The sequence below is a fragment of the Cheilinus undulatus genome, linkage group 3 (assembly GCF_018320785.1).
Source record: "Cheilinus undulatus linkage group 3, ASM1832078v1, whole genome shotgun sequence".
NCBI classification, from domain to species: Eukaryota; Metazoa; Chordata; class Actinopteri; order Labriformes; family Labridae; genus Cheilinus; species Cheilinus undulatus.
Window position 1 is genome coordinate 27,482,275 of NC_054867.1, and position 19,758 is coordinate 27,502,032.

A 19,758-nucleotide genomic window follows, 5' to 3' on the forward strand; every position below is an offset into this window, starting at 1 on the left:
ACATGGTTAGTCTTGCCGCGAAGCTAAGAAGAGAGTGTGAACCCGTGGCTGTAGCACCGACCTCAGACACAGAGCCGGTCTGGAAGTGACAGACCCAGTTGTCTGAGTCAGTATCGGTGTCCTTGCTGTCGGTTCAGAGTGCTGCTGGAAAAAGAAGGAGAGTGGTCGACTGGAAAAAGGAGGGGCGGTGGTGTTGGCACGGTCACACAAAAATAGAGGATAGAGGAGAAACACAATCAGGAAGAGTAGTGGAAGAAGTCTCAAGAGATTTGTTCAAGTGTTTTGTCAAAGGCAAAGAGGTCAGTGAAGTCTGTGACAGACATCTCAAAAGTCTGAACAGTGCAGCTGAATTATGGATGCACTTCGAGAACCAACTTTATCAGAGCTTTTCGCATTACTGCTGTTGTCGTTTTCCATCCACACAAAGTTAACATCCCCATCCCGTCTCTCTTTAGAAGATCTAGACATTCTGTCTCGTGTATCTCGTCAGCTTTTCCTCTGGATTTACAGGCTCTTCATATTACCCAGCAGGCCTCACTTCTCTAAAATTGGCTTCATGCACCCACTGCTCCCTTCCTCACAGTCCTAATAGAGTGAAAGGGCATTTTGGCCTGAACCATTGATTACCTCTTTCAGTCAGGAAAATCATTGCTGCTCTATTTGTTCATCAGGATGATGGGTACAATGTGTTTCACTCTAATGTACTGTGATAAAGCCTGTATGAAATTGTTGCCAAAGAAATGTGGCGAGTTCAGATTTGGTTGTCATAATGCCAGATTTTTTTTTAACTTTAATATAATACTAATAAAAATCAGACAATATAAATTTTGATACCAGGGCAACAAAAAGAAATCAAAGGCACCCAATAATGGAAACTTTTGTAAATAGAAAATAATTGCAATCTGACTCCTACACATTGTGCATATTTGCACAATTTAGACAGTGTGTAGGAGTTGGGCTGCAATTTTTTTGATAGATTCTTTCCTTTCTAGGGCACAAATTTTACCCCCCTGTGATCTTCTGGTAGCTCTGCTGGCTGTACCAAGGACTGAAAACCAAGGTTGATAGAGCTTCTACTGTCAGAGCAGGGTATATACAGTAATCCTTAAGTTAAATTTAATACCTTTTAATACCTTTTTTACTACCTTCGAAATTTTTTTAAAACCATCATGACACTGAGTTGCAAGTGTTAATCAGCGACCATTCTAACATTTACGCAGATTTTGCTTAACAAATGTATTAGAGCACCCTAACACTAACCAAAGTCAGGTTTCTGCCACAGCTGCCCTAAATTAACAGCACTGGTAATTACCAAAATCATTTCTTATGTTTCTGCAATGGTTAATACACCAATATGTAGAAGCTCTTTAACCCAAATGATATTTTTAATGCCAAAAATAATTATTATTGTTATCCATGAATTTTCAAATTTACTGATGTACAAAAAAATGGAAAAAATAGTAAAGCACATTAATATTTCTTGATTAATATGTCAAATTATAGTTATTTACTGTTATTCCTGAACGGAAAAATGAGTTTTAGTGCTTGAATGTTATGCTTGATTCATTTCTGACTTCTCAGAGAAGCCCAGTGAGCCAGCTCAAAATTGGGTGAATTCAGTTTGAAATCCCTCATTCCTGTTCAAAATGGTAAAACGTGGAGAGCTGACTGAAAATGAAAGAGTCTGCATTAAAGCACTTCCTGATGCTGGATGGTCTTTGAGACAAATATGACAGGTGGTCTAATACATTTGTTAAGCACTGTATGTAACACTATACACAACAGAATAGATTTAGAGACTCACTGATGTTGACCACATATTGCACATTTATTTCACCTTGTGAATAAAAATTTAAAAATTTAAAAAAACGACATATGTGCAATAAAGAGATAGTTCCAGCACACTGACTGGCATTCACTGCATGAACTGTTGTATTGCTATTGATTTTAACATGAACATGTTCTGTAGGCCTAATATGAACTCATGAGCAAAAGAATCTTATGACAAGTGTCGTAATTGCACGGCCTTTTCTTCAATAATTTTGTCCATTTTAACCAGTTCTTCTTTTTTCTCTATGTATCTCCTTCTGAGTGTATTGGATTTAGTGATTAGCTGGGCCGTTTTTGACAAATGGCCCAGTCTTGTTGATGCCATCAACAAGCTGTTTTTTGAAGAAGTATGCTAATCCAAATCTGATGATGTAACCGGTTTTGTCTTTACCACACGTGAATGACTTTGCGATGTCAGAGTTGGGAAACATTTCTTAAAACAGCCCCACTATTCCTTTGTTGGAGTTCAATGAATGGTGTTTAACTGCAGTTGTTTAGACACCACACAGCCTCCGCGTGCAGCGTTGGTGTGGTGCCCATACTCACCCGGAGGTCTGACGCAGTTGCTGGAGCCGTAACGTTGGTTAGTACCATGGCACCAGTTTGCAGTGGTGGTGGTGGTGCAGCAGCACAAAAAGTTGAGAGTGGTAGAGTTAACTGCTCTCGCTGACCGCACATTCCATTTTTATGTTTAGTGGATTGCACATGCTACCGAAATGCGTTAGCTCCCATCCAGTTGATGTTGATGTTTTTTTTTACAAACTGAACAATAAGCCTGCTGGTTACTCCCTACTACAGGCCTGAGCCAGTCCTTAAACGCTGGGTCTTCCACCCCGCTGTCAGAAAACTTGCATTTGCCCATGACGACGATGATGGTTGTCTTGACGTTGAAGATAAGCCAGCCAGTTGGCTACTCAGTTGAGTGCGCAACGTGTTTACGACCACTGAATATGACATTATCAAACATAGCCTACAAAGTTGAGACTTCAGGATTGAGACGAGTATCTTCAATTATGTGCCCAGACATGCTAGCCCACGTTTAAACGAACTAACGCGAACTTTAGCAGATAGAATTTCAATTGGAATAGGACACCTCATAGCCTGAAAAAATAACATCTATTTTTCAAAAAATAATACCTCTAAAACCACATTTAACACTTTTAATGGCCTTAAATTTGGCAATTCTAATTTATCACCTTTTAATACTTTTTAAAACCCTGCTGACACCCTGCAGAGCTCCCATACTTTGGAACAGCCTAGAACAGGTTACAGAGTCAGTTCTGATTTTTTTCTCTACCAAGACATTGTTTTACAAAAAAGCTTTTAATCTGTTAAAGGGGCCCTATGCAAGAGTTAGAAAAATATCAGTGTAGCGACACCGCTGGCTATTAGGCGAACTACAACAACATTGTGTTGCTCGTCCACGACGGCGTGCTCCTTGTTCATGAACGAGCCTCTGGTTTATCAGCTGATACACACGCAGACCAAGGTGATTTACCAGCATCATGTATACAGAGGAGGTAAGTGACGTAACACTTAAAAGTACCACAAACTAAAAATGAAAATGAAAAAAGTATATTTGAACCTCTAGTGCGGACACAGCATAAAATTAAATATTGATTCATATGAGGCAATTTAAAAAGGACGATACTTTTGTGACCATTTCTATGAATGAACAACTTCGCTACTTGGTGCAGTATTGACCAATTTTATTGTCTTTTTACGTGTGTAATGTGTAAAGTGTATTGAATGGGACGCGTTTTAGAGCAGAAGCCACAGGGCAAACTTGCTTAGCTCTGATAATGGTGCCTCGACCGTGGATATCAGATAGCTGACATTATGTGTTGAAGATATTTTAAAGCAAAAATCTTACATAGAGCTCTTTTAATATTGACTTTTACCTGTTTTTAGAATTTCTTGTTTCATTGTATGATGCTGTCTGTTATAAATCTGCTCTGTTTAATATGTGTTGTGTAAAGTACCAAATTAATATCACTATTTACAAAATAGATGTCTTGTTTCAGGCTTTCAATTCTATCATTAATAAAATGATGAGGACTGTGTGAAATAAAAACACATTGCAATGAAAGGTATCAACATTTTGACTTCTTTAGTCAGTTTTGTTGGTCTTGAAACACCTTAAAGTGTTTACTGCAAATTCCTGGATTCAGCACATGAAGAAGGAAAAGTTTGATCCATAACCTGTAGCTCTCTTCTGTCCACCTGCACTCTTCCTTTCTTTTCTGTCTGTACGTCTGCCTGTCTATTTATTTGTATCTGCTTACTCCTTTAGACTCGCCCTGTAGCCCGTCGTCTTGCCCCAGTCCAAAAACATGGAGGTCAAAGGCTGTTGGGAAGCAGAATTGAGTGTATGGCATTAAATAAGTTGGCACTCATACAATTCTGGCTATGGCAGATGGCTGTGAGCCAAGCTCGGGTTTAAGTTTCTGAGTCAAATTTTCATAAAACAAAGGCTTATACTAAGTTTAGGTCATGAGCCTGCAAATAATGTGAAGAATTCTATTCCATATAGCCCAGTGATTTGAGTTATTTCTTAAACTACAGATTATAGTTCAAATCTAGTTTGGGAACTTCAGGCGTGTATGAGTAGGCAACATGACTCAAAAATCTTAGATTTTTTTCACACCAAACCTGATTTTTAATTTGATTTGATTTTGCAACATGTGAAGCTGTCACCTACTGTATTGGCTGTGTAGATGACCTAGTGGTTAGGTCGCACCCTATGCATGCAGGCTGGCGGGCGGGTTCAAGTCCTGCCTGTGGCTCCTTTCCCACACGTATCTCTCCAACTCTCTCATCCCTGTTTCTGATTCTATCCACCATCCTCTTCTAAAAAATAAAGGCATACCCCCCCTCCCCAAACTAGTGTATTGATCACAGAGAGCAATCTTATGTGGATAAAGAAAATAAAACTGCTTAAACAGTCAGCAGATTTACTTAGCAGGCTGCTCAGTTAAAGTCTTGAGGGAAACAGCACTGTTAGAGACTCACTTCTGCTCTTTACTGTATGCCTGCTCAAATGCATGAGTGAATTTATGCATGATTTTTCTGGGGGACATAAAGCGAACTGGAAAACAATCTTAATGTTTCTCAGTCTGACGAGATATTTTCAACCAGTCTGATTGTACTCAACCAGGCAAAGCCTGAGGAAACCCCAGTTTGCTCCCACTGCTGTGTCTGTGATGTGAGAAGTCAAAATAGAAAAGTGGTTTACAAGCTCTAGTCCATCTTACACTTTGCTATTGTTTACAATGATTGAGAGGAGGAATGGACGGATAGGTCATATGTCATGTCCACATTGCATACCCATGGTTATGCACGTGCTGGCAATGGTAAGGTGTCAAGCACACCTCTTCCATCCATGAAGAGGAGTGCACTGTGCTTGAGTGATGTACAGAGTATTCTGTGATGTCCATGACATCATGTGATGTTTGGTATTGTCAGTCTGAGTGTCTCCAGCCTGTGTCGGTGAGCTCAGCTCCTTGATTAGAGTAATGTCACACACCTGGGCCCAGAGTGTTGAGGTTATTTAAGCTCCTGCAGTCACACGTTCACTCTCTGACCTGGCCTCCACAGGTATACCACACTTTGGTTTAGTTATTTTAGATTAGGTTGAGCTTTAGTTATGTTTGCATTTTACAACATTTACACACATTCTATTCACTCACGCACATCCCACACTACTGGCTTTATTGACTTACATACTTCATGCTCTAAATATTTGATTTGTTCTAATTTGAAGTAACTTTAAGTAATTTGGTCTAATTTGGCTTTTCAGACTCTTTAGTTTGGTTTAATTCAGTTTAATAGTAAACTGCCTGATTTGATCATTTGACTTGGTCTAATTTGGTTCAGTTCTGCCTTATTTGGTTTAATTGGAGAATTGTTTGATTTAAATGTTTAATTTGGTTTGATTTAAAAAATAAATACTTTTTTTAAACGTTGCCATGGTATTTTTTCTCCCTTCTTTGTTGTACCTTAACATGGTATGGACTTCCTAGTATGAACATGAGATTTGTACTGGACAGAAGAAGCCATCTGTTGGAAAAAATCTGGTTGTAAGAAAATGTTGGCAGAGTAGGAGTCCTGCTCTGTGAAAGATCAGCAACAGTCAGTTTGTAAGACTTGTTCATGGAACATTTCAAGTGCAGGGACTACTAACAGGTTAAATACACCCAATCTTACAGCTTCTTTTACAGACAAAGAAGAAATTTAAGTGTTGGTGGAATCACCAAAGTCCTCTGTTTAAACACAGGGCTCAGCCCTGATTTTCATAGTGGATGCACCTAAACGTGTGCGCTCATATCTCCTGTCACTTTCTGCATCGGTGTGAGGTTAATCATCTGAAGTAGGACACTGTGTGAGGCTGCTCTGCACCCTTCTGTTCTCAGAGTCTAACATCTTTCAGGGACGAACAGCCGCACAAAAAAATACATTACAGTATTTGTCAAGCTGTGAGACGGTGATAGATATTAAAGTGTGAAAATTGGAAATATTAGTGACATCTTACAACCAGATAGACTGCAATGCTCACATCTGGTGAGATCCATGGCAACCAGTGGACTCGGGGGGGGGGGGGGGGGGGCCTTTTTTACAGTATATTAAAAAAATTCAGACCCCCTTCACTTTTTTCAATCTTGTTATGTTGCAGCCCGATTCTACAATCATTTAAATTCATTTTTTCAGTACAACACATGATGTAACAAGTGTGCACACCTGGATTGGGGGATTTTAAGCCATTCTTCTCCACAAATCCTCTTAAAGTCATGTTGGATGGGGGGACATCGTTGGACAGGTCAGGTCTCCACAGAGATGTTTGATAGGGTTCAAGTCAGTGCTCAGGCTAAGTTGTCCTGAAGCCATTTTCAGACAATTCAGTGTTGTCCTAACTGTGTGCTTAGGGTCATTGTCATTTTAGAAGATGAACCTCCGGGCACTGCAGGACAGGTTTTCATTGAGGATATCTCTCTACTTTACTCCATTCCACTTTCCTTTTAATCTGACCAGTTTTCCAATTCCTGGTGCTGAAAAATACCCCCACAGCATGATGCTGTCATCACCATGCTTCACTGTTGGGATGGTTTTGGGCAAGTAATGAAAAATCCCTGGTTTCCTGCTGACATAATGTTTAGATTTGTTGCCAAATAGTTCAATCTTCATTACATTAACCCAGCGAATCTTGTTTCTCACAGTCTGAGAGCTTAAAAAAGCAATCTTTTGATAACAGAACAAGCTGGACATTTTTTTTCCTGCAAGCGTAATTAGAGTTGATGCTCATACACGCTCATAGCTTGTTTTAAAAGTCTTCAAAATCTTGAGCATATCTTTTATGAGCCAACATGGAATTTTGTTTGGTCACATTCCCCTGAAGACTACAGAAAAACTCAAATGTGCCTCAACCACTTTTCTGAGTCAAAGCCTCATTTTCAGCAGCAGGCAGCTCCAGTGTTTGTTTATAACAAGTGCTTATAAATCACATGCTAGTAAAGGGCAGAAACTCAAGGACAAGCAGCCATTTTGGGGCCTTACTGTGGAGCCACTCTCTGGTGCATTGGCGGTAATCTGTGTTGAAATTATGTTCGAGTCATAAACCCTCCCTAGCGCTGTGACTGATACAGAGCTGGAGGACAAAAGTGAAGAAAAAGGGGGATGGTTGCCAAGTGATAGAGGCAGGCTGCAAAAAACACAAATTATTCACCGTGTCAGTGGAAAATCACGCACATGTGCATGCTCTGAGGGCCGCTGATGAGCTCTCCTATGGCGAGCAGCAGCAAACAAAAGTTTAAGTGCCAGGTGAGCTTTAAATTAGCTGAAGCAAGTGACACGCGGGAATGACAGGGGACCATTAACCTGTAGAAAAAACACATGCCTGCATTAATTTCTCATTAAGAAGTTGTTTTTAGAAAACTGTAACTAGGATGACCATGAGCTGGGAGTCATACTGGGTCGTCACAAGGACATATAGCTGTGTAATATAATCCAGCGTGCAAACACAAACTAAAAGACACTCTTTCTCTGGTAATGTCATTCACTGAAACACCGCTTTAACCAGAAGTCAAAGTTACAATTATTGAATGAGCCTCAGGATACTGATTTTTTCCATTTTCTGTTAATGTATGCGTGTGTGCATTGAATGGATCCACTAATTGATGATCTGATAGTGTACCATCCTTTCTGGGACAAAGAGCTTTTAGCGACTCTCTCTCTCATCCATTCTCTCTTATTGTGTGCCGGTGTTTGGTAAAGCTCCAGCTCTAATGAAGCCCAAGGCCTCCAGCTGGAGCCCAAACCCACACAGTGCATAGAGGCAGCCACAGCTGCACTTACTGATAACACTCCAACACACTGAGTGTATGCATGTCTGTGTGAAGCAGGCTACTGCTGGAAGAGCATGAAGAGATTCAACTAGTGGATGTTTGTATGCACAGAAGAGTTTGCTTTCGATCAACTTCATGATAACAATGTGGAGACAATACAAGACGGGTCAGTGTGTGTGTTTGTCACAGTTGGTCACACCAAAAAAGCTGAATCAATTTGATTTGTCATGTATGTGTAAATTAGAAACTACTGGTCAAATCTGTAAAGCTCCTGTGAGAAGTTGTTGGCTGGTTATGAAACAGACTGAAATATGGGATCTCTGTTTGAGCTAGAAAGGCATTAGCATAACAATTAACCATTTCTATATATTCATTTTGATGCTTGAAAACACTGCTGAGGGTTAGGTGTTATATAAAGGGTTTGCTATAATAGCAAGCAGCGGGTGCCAGTTTAAATCACCATTGGTAGAGCAGGGCCCAAATACAGAGACTACAGTCCTCCACACATTGATCAATCCTGATCCTGGTGCTATTTGGTGCACGTCTTCCCCCACTCTTTCCTCACAGATTTGGTTGTTTCCATGGTTAAAATAAAAAAGGGGGCATTTTTCTTGAAAAATACTACTTCCATATTGTCACCTTCCTAAAATAATAAGTCATATTTTTAAGTTTTTCAGGAGATAGAAAAAACTGAATCAAATATAAATTATAACATATTTATTTACCATTCCACACTAAAAGGTTATGAAAACAGATGACTATTAACGTACAAACAATGCTGTCAGTCAATATAACATAGGAGGATTTGATGACTTAGGCCAATTTATGAGCATGTCTTTGTAACTTAGGCCTTTCTGAAGTTGACTTAGGCCAATTTCTGGAATAAATGACAGTCAAATCTGTGGGCTTCTTTTTTCCCGCTACTGTGACAGACCATGGGGAGGATTGGATGAGGCCTGATCAGTGTCAGAATAGTCAGGATTATCTCCTACCAACAAGAAAAAACATTTTAACCCTTTGAGGCGTATCTGGTGCCAAATCATACTGCTGCATACTGTGCTCCCTGTCATCATGGCTCTCTGCTGTCTACAGCTGAGAGGCAGAAGAGCTACGGATGCATTGAGATCATCATGATTTGATGGATTTTGACTGCCCGACAAAAACTTAATTGCATTTTAGTGTCGTTCACATTTCTATTTTACGCCTCCTTTCATTAAAAAACTAAACTGAATTTAAGTCAGAGTTTTAGTCATCAAAGATTTTTTTATGCCCTGTTTGTTCAGGACTGGAATTGTCTATGGACCTCTGGTAATTTATAATAATCATGTAGGACGTCTGTCGACCATGTCTGTAATCTGCACAGCTAAATGTCCAGAGCAAATTACTGATCATATTTCAGCACACACAGAGGTCACACAGGTAATACTTATCCTGTATGAACCAGCATCTCTGTAATTTAGGGGGGTGATTCTGTATTTTTATGGTCCATGGAGCTTTTTCTGCTACTTTTTAGAATGCTTACAAAGTTGTAACACATATTGGATATTCTCTTCAGTTAAAAGTAACAGGAGAGGTTCATATTTAACATCAGATTTCTCCCTTATGTTATCAGGAGAGATGCTGGACTTTCTCTCTTCTGTCTGATCAGCTGTAGATACTGTAGATGGGTAATGGAAGTAAGGGGAGATATTTCACAGTGGTCATGGACAGCTTGCAACAGATTTAAAAATGCCAATGTCAATATGCAATGTGGAGGAAAAATCCTTCTTTGTTGTCTATTATAAACTCTGGTTAACAGTCTGGATAGGACACATAAAGCAACTGCAAAAAATGACTTAGGCCATTATTTTAGGAACAGACACAATTAAGAGAAAATAGGCACACATCAACAGGAGCCAAAATCAATTCCTAATGATCTTGTAGTGTATACTGCTTAAGTCAAAGTGATGCTTCACTCTGACAGACTTTACTGGTGTGAACCCAGGAAACCGAAAAGATTCTTTTGATTTGCTTTCATTTATGGATATTAAATTTGCAGAAACGATCTGCTCACAAGCTAATTTGATTGCCTACAAATGCTGAAAAGTGCACTTTTACCCAGAAGGTGCTCTTCCACAGAGTTCAGTGCATCATCCTTGCTATATTAAAGTTGGTCCCCACTGGTAGGACTTCTCTCAAGCTGTAGTTATCCTGCAGACTGAATAAGATAGCGTCTTGTCTGATAGCCAAAAAGCATCATTTTGGTCTCATCAGACCAAAGAACTTTCTTCCACTTGACCATGGAGTTTCCACATGCCTTTTGGTGAACACCAGCCAAGATTTAATATAATTGTTCTTCAACAGTGCTTTCTCTTTGCCCCTATAACATAAAGCTTTAGCTGATGAAGAACCCAGGCAATAGTTTGATGCAGAGTCTATCCCACCTCAGCAGCTGAAGCTTGCAACTTCTTCAGAGTAGTCATAGGCGTCTTGGTGGCCTCTCTCACTAGACTCCTTCTTACACAGTCACTCACTATGTGAGGACAGTCTGATCTAGGCAGATTTACACGTGCCTTTTTCTTCCATGTCTTGATGATGGGATTTATCTGAACTCTGGGGAATGTTCAGTGCTTTGGAAATCTGTGCTCTGACTTTTACTTTTCAATAACCTTTCCTCTGAGTTTCTTGGAGTTTTCTTTTGTCTTCGTGGTGTAATGGTAGTCAGGAATACTGATAGACCAGTGACTGGACCTTCCAGACATAGGAGTTTTTATGCTACAATCCTTTAAAACTCATTTACTGCACTCAGGTGATCTCCATTTCATTAATTGTGAGACTACTAGCTTCAGTTGGCTTCAACTCTGTTGAATTAGGTCAGTCACTTTAAAGGTGGTGAATATCTATGCAACACTTATTTTACTTTAAATATTTGTGTTTAATTGACATTGCTTTTTAGAAATCTGTTTTCACTCTGACATTAAAGAGGGTTTTATGTATTTTTTGGGGGGTCAAAAAAGGCAACTTATATTGACCATGATTGATTTATAAAATCAATAAAAGGGTAAAACATCCAAGGGGGTGAATACTTTTTTATAGGCACTGTATATAACATAGGAGTATTTATGTCAAAATAATGTAGATATTTCAGTGCTGAAATGTACTTTAAAAAGAACCTAACATTCAGATTTTTTGTTTTAACTTGAGCCATTAATTTGGTTCTCTGATGGGTAATTACAGCAGCAGTAGGATTATGTAGGGATATGCTGAAATAAATCACTGTGCCATGTACATGATAATGAACAAGTAACTTTTATGCAACGCTGCAAAAAAATATTACAGTCAGGCTGAACCTTGTTGCGGACAAAAAACACTCCAGAGGATCAAATTGGCCGCTCGTGGTATATCGTATTTATCACTTCTAAAACCAGACGATTGATCTGTTAAACTTCCATAAGTTCTGATACAAGTAAATAAGCACTAAAGTGTTAGTTTAGTGTCTTGCTCTGGGCTACCTTGATGGAGACAAGAGTATGTTTTTACATCTAAAGACCCAGTCTTTTCCTCTACCAACACATTTGTCTGTTACATAAACATCATTATAAAACCATGAGTCACATTCAGTGTTTAGCCCAAGTATGACTTCCTAATTAAGTGGCCTTCTTCTTTGAGAGGACACAATTATCATGGGACAGAGAAGTGCTCAGTCATGGAAAATGAAAGAAATCCCACAGCTCTGATACTGAGGAGGGTGTTAGGGGAGGTAGCATCAGGCCTTACACACACACACCTGTGAGTAAGTGGATGTCTTGGGATCACAAAGCTGTTTTAATCTATAAGTGACTGTCTGCAATGATACTAGAGCTGTGGGCTTAAAAATATAACAAGAAACTTTTTGGAGCTGGATTTAGATTTTTGCTTTGAATCAGGTAAGACATTTATCTGTCTGCACTGCATGTTAATTAGTTTTCTCTTATCACAATCTGTGTTAATGTGCTTAGCTGTTCAGTGTGTAGCACCATGGGGAGGCTAAAGGAAGGAGACAGAAGATTAAAAAAAAACACTTAGCAATGAGAGCGAACAAAAATGCAGTCAGAAATAGAGAAAACATAAAAACACACATACACAGCTCTACCCCTAGTTTTCATAACTGTAGGCGGAAACCAGCATGATTCTGAAGTTGTTTTTTTTGTAATCAATAAACTGTGCATGGTGTTTTATCAGCTAAACCACAGGAGATCTAAGAAAAATCACTGCTGGCCTTGCCACACAAGCACACACCTTACAGTGTTACACAGCCATACAAACACAGGACAAGCATATTTGGTATATATGAAGAGATCAATAACTCTCATTAAAAGATCATATGAATTAAGTATTTAGTTCCAAGTATTGCTGTTTTTCACCAGAATTAATGTGGACCCTCTTACATGCTTCTCTGACAGGCCAAGATGTTTCCATTTCACCCCTCTGTACAGCACTCTCAGCTCTTTCCGGTCACACTTCAAGAAGACAAATTGAAATTATTTTTGCTTCTCCAGCCTTTGTGTCGCAGTGCTAGCTGTAGTGTGTGCTGCATTTGCTCCTTACTGGATACTGGACTGACCAATTACAGTAAAAGACAGCCTGGCAGAGGCTGTAAATCTTGAGTTTCCCCTCAGAGAGGCGGACAGATTGAATGGACCATCATAATTCTTACATTTATCTTTGGATAAATACACAGAACATGGTTTATAACACATGCAAAGCTTTTCAGCTTTGTGCTTTAAATCTGTGTTTAAAGTGAGATCTTATTTTAAGTCTACTGAACAGCTCTGCTTTAACTCTCTGACATTCTCCTCCTCTGTGTTGGTTGTGGCATCTGGTTATGCAGTCATGATGAACAGTTTTATTTCCAGGGCAATTTACTTTGGGAAGGAGTTCAAAATTCTCCACCATTAATCATTCCTGAAGTTGTTTCTACATATGCAGTACTGAAACATTATAGAAAATCTCAGGAGGACTGCCCCAGAAGTCCTCCTGAGCTGGTTATTTACATTTGCACCTCACAGTGGTGCTATTACAGATCAAACCGGGGGGAAACCGTTTACAGGGTGCCGTTACTGCAGTGGATTTGGAGAGAACTCCGGCTGGAGACCCTACATCTCTGACGGCCACTCTAACAGACTGTTCATAATTTGCTGGTAAAGAATTTTTCCAGTTTTAGATTTTCTTTTAAATTCAACTTAATTCACAAACAAAGTCTGGGAGTCTGTGAACATTAGCTAAGAAACATTTCATAACTAAAACAGAAAAAGATCAGAGGTCTAATCTGGGATTAAATTATGTTTAGACCCAATTTAGAAGTAGTTATATGAACAGTGGCTAACATACTTAAATGTCACAAATTATGCGAAATACACTTTTTTCAGGCTTTTATAGCAAAAATATGTGCCCCTGGCCTGAAACAGAGGGGTGTTAAGACATGCAAAAATCCAATACTGGAGTGTTTTTTCATCAACAAACTTCACAGGCATGTTTTGGGGACCTCTGAGACCAATATAAACTTGTCTTCAAGGGGTAAAATATTTGACCTTTAAGCCAATTTAGATAAGTTAGCTTTAGCAAGGGGAGCTTTAGCAAAAGTACCTAAAAAGCAGCTATTGCTTCTTTCTCCTCAAATGGCACTGATTGGTTGGGTCACTCTCTAACCAGGAACAGGCATTTTTGCTTGAAGCTTTCTGCCTGATGACAGACATGGAATCTGGCCAATCCTTCACCTTTGCAAGATAATATAAATCCAGCAAGTAGTTAGACTAACACAATCAACAACACTTCATCACAGATAGGGGTCAAAATTGATTTTTTTCCACTATTTCTAAAATATGTATTGTAAACAATGTCAAATATCGTTGATGTCGAGCCAAAAACCTGTACCTCCATTTTTCATGATTTTAATTTTCTTTTCATAAACCAGTGCTATTGGTCACCCTTTACATCTGTCAGTAGGTTTTAGCCAATTTTAAAGCAATAAAAAGTGTTAAAAAGATTCTCACTATGACATTCAATGTTTTTTCATAAAAACATACAGCATTTTTTTCCATTCCCTAAAATCGTTGATTTTGGAGATACACTGTTTCGGCCCGACACCAGCGATATGTAAAATCTAACTGAAGTTAAGATAATCTGACTAAAGTACCTCTGTCAGTGGCTGTCTGATATTTTTGATCCACCTATCTCCAGCTGTAAAAGTTACAATGATAACAACGCTCACAAATAAACTGTAGGATTCCTTTACAGGGAGATTATCCCTGTCAGACATGAGGTGGGCTTGTGGTCTGAGTGGGAAGCACATGAGATGAAAGTGCAAAGTATCAAAGTCCACCATCTGTAGCTAAAATGGTATTTTCTGTCTCTTAATCAGTGCTACCTGTAGTTCAACTCAATAATGATTTCACCCAGAGAGCAGAGGAGAACATAACACAATGAAGCGGTTTCATTATGTGCAAATACTGTCACATGATATAATGCCATCACTCCCACCCACTCCCCTGTGGTGAATTTTCCTGAACGTTTTCTGCTGCTTTCACCCAGACACCACATGGCAAATATGCTAGGAAATATTCTGGGTAAAGTCAGGTGAAAGACTGTGCAGATTGCATTCACACATGCAGCTTACCTTGTAAAAAACTGGGGATATCCAGGAGTTATGTTCATATGTGAAAGGGGTTCAAGGATGGGCTAGAGTTCTAGAAAAAGACTTGTGAGTTTTAATCTTACCAGAAAATTATTCATTTACCATCCTCACAGAAGACATCGGGTACATATAGATCATGTGTTCATATTGAGTGGGTGGAAACATCCATTATGTAGAGATTTGAGAGTGTGTTTGTGTGTGTATTTTCCCTCAAGCACTTGCATTTAGTTATAGATTCAAACTATTGATTTCTAACAGCTTCAGCAGGCTTTTACATGCCATGCTCACATACATGCATCTACATCTAAAATGTGTTAAAGGGTGCACTTCTGCCCCCAAATCAGGCAGTGGGATTGGTTGAAAATGTTTATGCTTGCAGCGTAGCACACACACCGACTTGCTCAACACTTTATGGGACAGTCTCAGAGATTAAATTTAAGATTGAATGTCTGTTGCGTACACTCGTGCAAATGGATAAAGAGAAACAGAGACGCTGCAGCAGCACTGGAGTCAAAGCTCTGCTGTGGAGCTACTTCTCTGCCCTCATTATCAAAGGACAGTTACATGACCATGGATAACACACACCCAACATTTGAGCAAAGAGCCCTGCTACTGTGGAAGTAAAACACAGAATCATCATGCAGCAGTTGCCAACACTGCGGACCGATAATGCCCTCTGCTAATTTGATTTGATTACCCCTCGACAGTAAAGCCTAACACATTCTCCAATTGTTCACCTCTGGCATGAGTGTGTTTGTGTTTAATGGATATGTGTGTGTGCCTTCTCCCTGTGTGTGCATGTGTCAGAAGGTCTAAGAATAGCCTGTCTGGAATTTGATGCCCATTGTTGAGAAGTTCTTGCCGTTTTGACCAATTAGTGTCTTTGTTATGGTGTCACTTGTTTGTCTTTGCACACAATGACCTTTCAAATTCTCTTGAAGACTGAAAGTGGTCTGCAAAGTTCAACTTTAGCTAAGGAACAGTAAGGCTTCTGAAGATGCACTGGCATTGAATTTAATTGTCTTTTTGTGTCTCTGTTTTTTCTGTCAGAGGCCAGATGAGGAGGTGGTGGTGGATCAGGGAGGTACCAGCTCGATACTGAACATCCACTATGAGAAGGAGGAACTAGAGGGTGAGTGACATGATCATGTCCAGTATTCTCACATATACAATGTCCACAGCAGCAGTTAAATCAACAACAGGAACTGTCCACCTGGTGGGCAAGAAAGGCTGCTGCATGTTCCTTAACCAGTTTACTTTCTATTTTTAAATCAAAAAAGTCATTCAGTTGGATGCAGTTACCTGTGAAGAGACAAGCCTGTGTTATACTTCTACAGAGTTCTATTTGTGGGAGAAAGGAGAGAGGAGGAGATTGTGAATAAAAGCTATTCTATGCTCTACTTAGGCCGGCCACACACTAGATGATTTTTTAATCTGAAACGATTTTAAAACTGTGGGAGACCACAGACTTCAGGACAATTTCCAAGGATTTTTCATCTTTAATCCTCTGAATGCACACACTAGACGACTCAGCCAGATTGTCAGATCACTGGAGACCACACACCAGCCGACCTGCCGACGACCTCGTGTGATCACTTGACTTTAGACAAAAAACAAACAAACAAAAACACGTGTGTCTGTCGATACCGTCTTGCTGTCTCTCCACAACAGGCTGCCCTGGCATGCGTTACAGGTGCAGCAAAATCACACAACAAGGGAAAGACTCAGGACGAAATCCTGGCTGGAATTAAGATATAGTTGTGTTTATGGTTGTGAGCGGTGAATGTACATATATAATCTGTCTGGTGACACTACCCGGTGTGCTCGCTCTCATTGGTTGTTGTAGGTACTCTGTCAGAGGCACTACAACCTAGAAACGTAAATATCAAACATGTTTGATATTTACGATTCAGGGTCTGGGAGTCTACGACGCGATTTGGAGCAGTAAATTAATCGTGTTGACACCACACACATGCAGACTACTCAGACAAATAATCGTTTGCGACGAAGCTCCAGTCAGTATACACCCCCACAATGGTCGGGGGGATCAAATCTTGCCTAAAATCGGGCTTAAAATACCGTAGTGTGTGGCCGGCCTTAGCCTTGCAAGCCTGATGGATTGGCCAGATTCTGTGTCTGTCATCAGCAGATCCATCTTTCAAAGCTCCAATCTGAAGTCACTGTGGCTGCTCTGAGATCAGATGGACCAATCAGTATTATTTTAGGAGAATGAGGTGGTTGCTACATTGTAAAGAAATCAAACTTAATTAGTGTTGAGTAAACAAATTATGAAGTATTTGGTGCACTATTAATAACCTAACTATTTGATTCAACAAATTACACTGAGTTTCTTATACAATGTAAGATAACATAGTGAACATTGTTGATACAATATGTCATAGGGATTTTCTTTAATGATGTAAGATATATAAGTGAAAATAAAGATTTAAGCTTAGCCAACATTTTCTGGGTACTCAGCTTAAATAACTGTTGCAACTACTTTAGTCTAGCCAACTGGGAAAAGGACAATTTTCTACCAACATGACATTTAGCTATGAGCATGTTGTCATGTTGTGTCAAACCAAGGCTCATCACAATACAAGGACAATCAGTCTGCAGGCTGCAGACCATTCATCTCTGATGGCCACTTTCCCAGACCGTTCATCTGAGACACTGCAGAAATACACGCTAAAACTTTCAAAATAAAAACAGATTAAGATTCTGTTTATGGTTAGGGTAACAGTTAAGGTAAGGGTTCAGGTAAAAGTAAGAATGTCAAAAGCTGTGTTAAACTTTTGTTATGTACAGTCAGAGACTTTAAAGAGAATAGAAGAGGAGCATGTTTTCCTTCAGTTTAACAGCTTTAGCTGATTACATTTTGATTTATCCTTTTAGTCTGTTTTCTGTATGGAGTTAGATCTTTTTCCTGTCCTTGAAGATCAGCAAGAAGATATTCTTTATCTTTTCTCTTTTCACAACAGATCTCATTTTTATAATTCTCTAGCTTCAAAATGTTCTGTATTTTTTTCTATGCAGTCAAACTGTATCTACTGTGAAGGCAACAACCTTCACTCTGCCATTTACATCTACAGTCTGCAGGGGAAATATGAATTTTATAAAATAACCCTGCAGTCCAGTTCAGATTCCACACTCATGAATTTTACTAAATGAGTCAAGAAGAGGCAAAAAAAAAACCCTTTCATTTGCAGTGAAATTGCATCCCTTCTTTTTCTCAAAATACGTACGTATAGTATAAAAATATGATGCCTTGTGTACATGACATCCTAAACAATGAGTGCATTTAAGAACTCACTTCAGATTGGTGCATCCTGTTGAATCTGGATGTTATTCAATATCCTACTTTTCTCTTGAAGTTGGTCTTTGTTGGATACACAAGATCTCACTTTATCCCCGGCTAGCAAGGATTTTAAATTTACCCTTCAGAGGAGACAGAAGCAAAAGTACTTGTGTGTATCACAATTTAAAAAAAAGAAACGTTTGCTGGATGTAAACATATTCTGATTCCACCATGTCTTCACAGAGGCTCAAGCATCACTCTCAGGGTGGGTAGCTAAATACATTTTAAAGTTATAATGCAGTTTCATTGTTGAAAATCAAACCTAGGCTCATCATACAAGGACAGTCAGTCTGGGTGCAGACCATTAATCTCTGATGGCCACTTTCACAGACCGTTCATCTGAGACACTGCAGAAATACACGCTAAAACTTCCATAATAAAAACAGATTAAGATTCTGTTTGTGGTTAGGGTAACAGTTAAGGTAAGGGTTCAGGTAAAGGTTAGAATATCAAAAGTTGAAAGTCAAAAGCCTGACCTGCAAAACCTAATAATAAAATGTTCAATAAACCAGAGTAAACAGTCTGCTTACAGGAAAAAAGTTCTTCCTCCATGAAAACATTCTAATGCAGCTCACGTAGCTTACGTAGCTCCATTACTGGCCTAAGCTATGTAGATAACGGACATACCTAGCTACGCTCAAAAAGCAGCTATGTAAACTACATATATATTGTATCTACATAGCTAAGTTAGCTGGCTACATTTGCTAAAGCTCACATTGTTAAAGCTAACCTAGCAACAACATAGCTAACATAGCGACTTCACTAACGTAGCTAAAGCTAAGCTCACGAAACAGCTATGTAGATATGCTATCTAGGTATTTTCATTAGCTGTAGCAATATTTGCTCACATTGCTAAAGCTAATTTAGCCACATTGGCTTATGAAGTAATATTAATTACTTAGCTGACATAGCTATGTTAGCTTTCGTAAAAGCTTAAGAAGCTGAAGCAAGCCATTGTTCATATAACTACTCCCAAAATTGGTCCATACATAATTTAATCTCAGTTTCTTAGTCTGTAATGTTTTTTTTTTTTTTTTTTTGTAAATCTAAAACCGGTAATACATTGTACCAGTAAATTACTGCATTTCTTCTCTGATGAACAGTGTCCCAGATTAACTGTCTGTGAGAGTGGCTGTCAGAGATTTGATGACAACTGTTTCTCGAAAAATTCAAAGCAAACATCAGACATTCATGGAGCCCTTGCTTACATTTCAGTTTTAGCCATGAATTATTGGCTAATAGAAATGTTAGCTAGCTAATTGACCTCACTGTAAGCTAGGAGTTTGGATGTTAGCTTGTAATGCTGGCTAACAGTAATGTAAGTTAATCGCCATGCAAACATGAGCTTTTTATGAATTATACTTATGGGTTTTCATGATGTTTCCATCTGAAGTTTGGCCTGTGCTGCCTTTAGATTTTCTCAGTTCCTTATTTTGGTTACTAATCAGCTGAAAAGCAGTAAAATTTTCACTTTTTTTGTTTCTGTATTTTTAAAACACACATTCAGCCAATTTAAATAGTACAAGAAAAACTCACTGGTCACACAAACTAAATTTTTCACCTCAGATATGACTGAAAAT

General features: G+C 39.1%; 1 protein-coding gene across 1 annotated transcript in view; it reads left to right on the top strand.

Moving 5' to 3' along the window:
* slc4a8 (solute carrier family 4 member 8) overlaps window positions 1-19,758 on the top strand; it is a 47,755-nt gene that overhangs the window by 5,546 nt on the left and 22,451 nt on the right. The window contains exon 2 of the mRNA XM_041782656.1: window positions 15,871-15,952. Coding sequence (XP_041638590.1) covers window positions 15,871-15,952 — 82 coding nt within the window. The remainder of the gene's footprint in view (window positions 1-15,870; window positions 15,953-19,758) is intronic.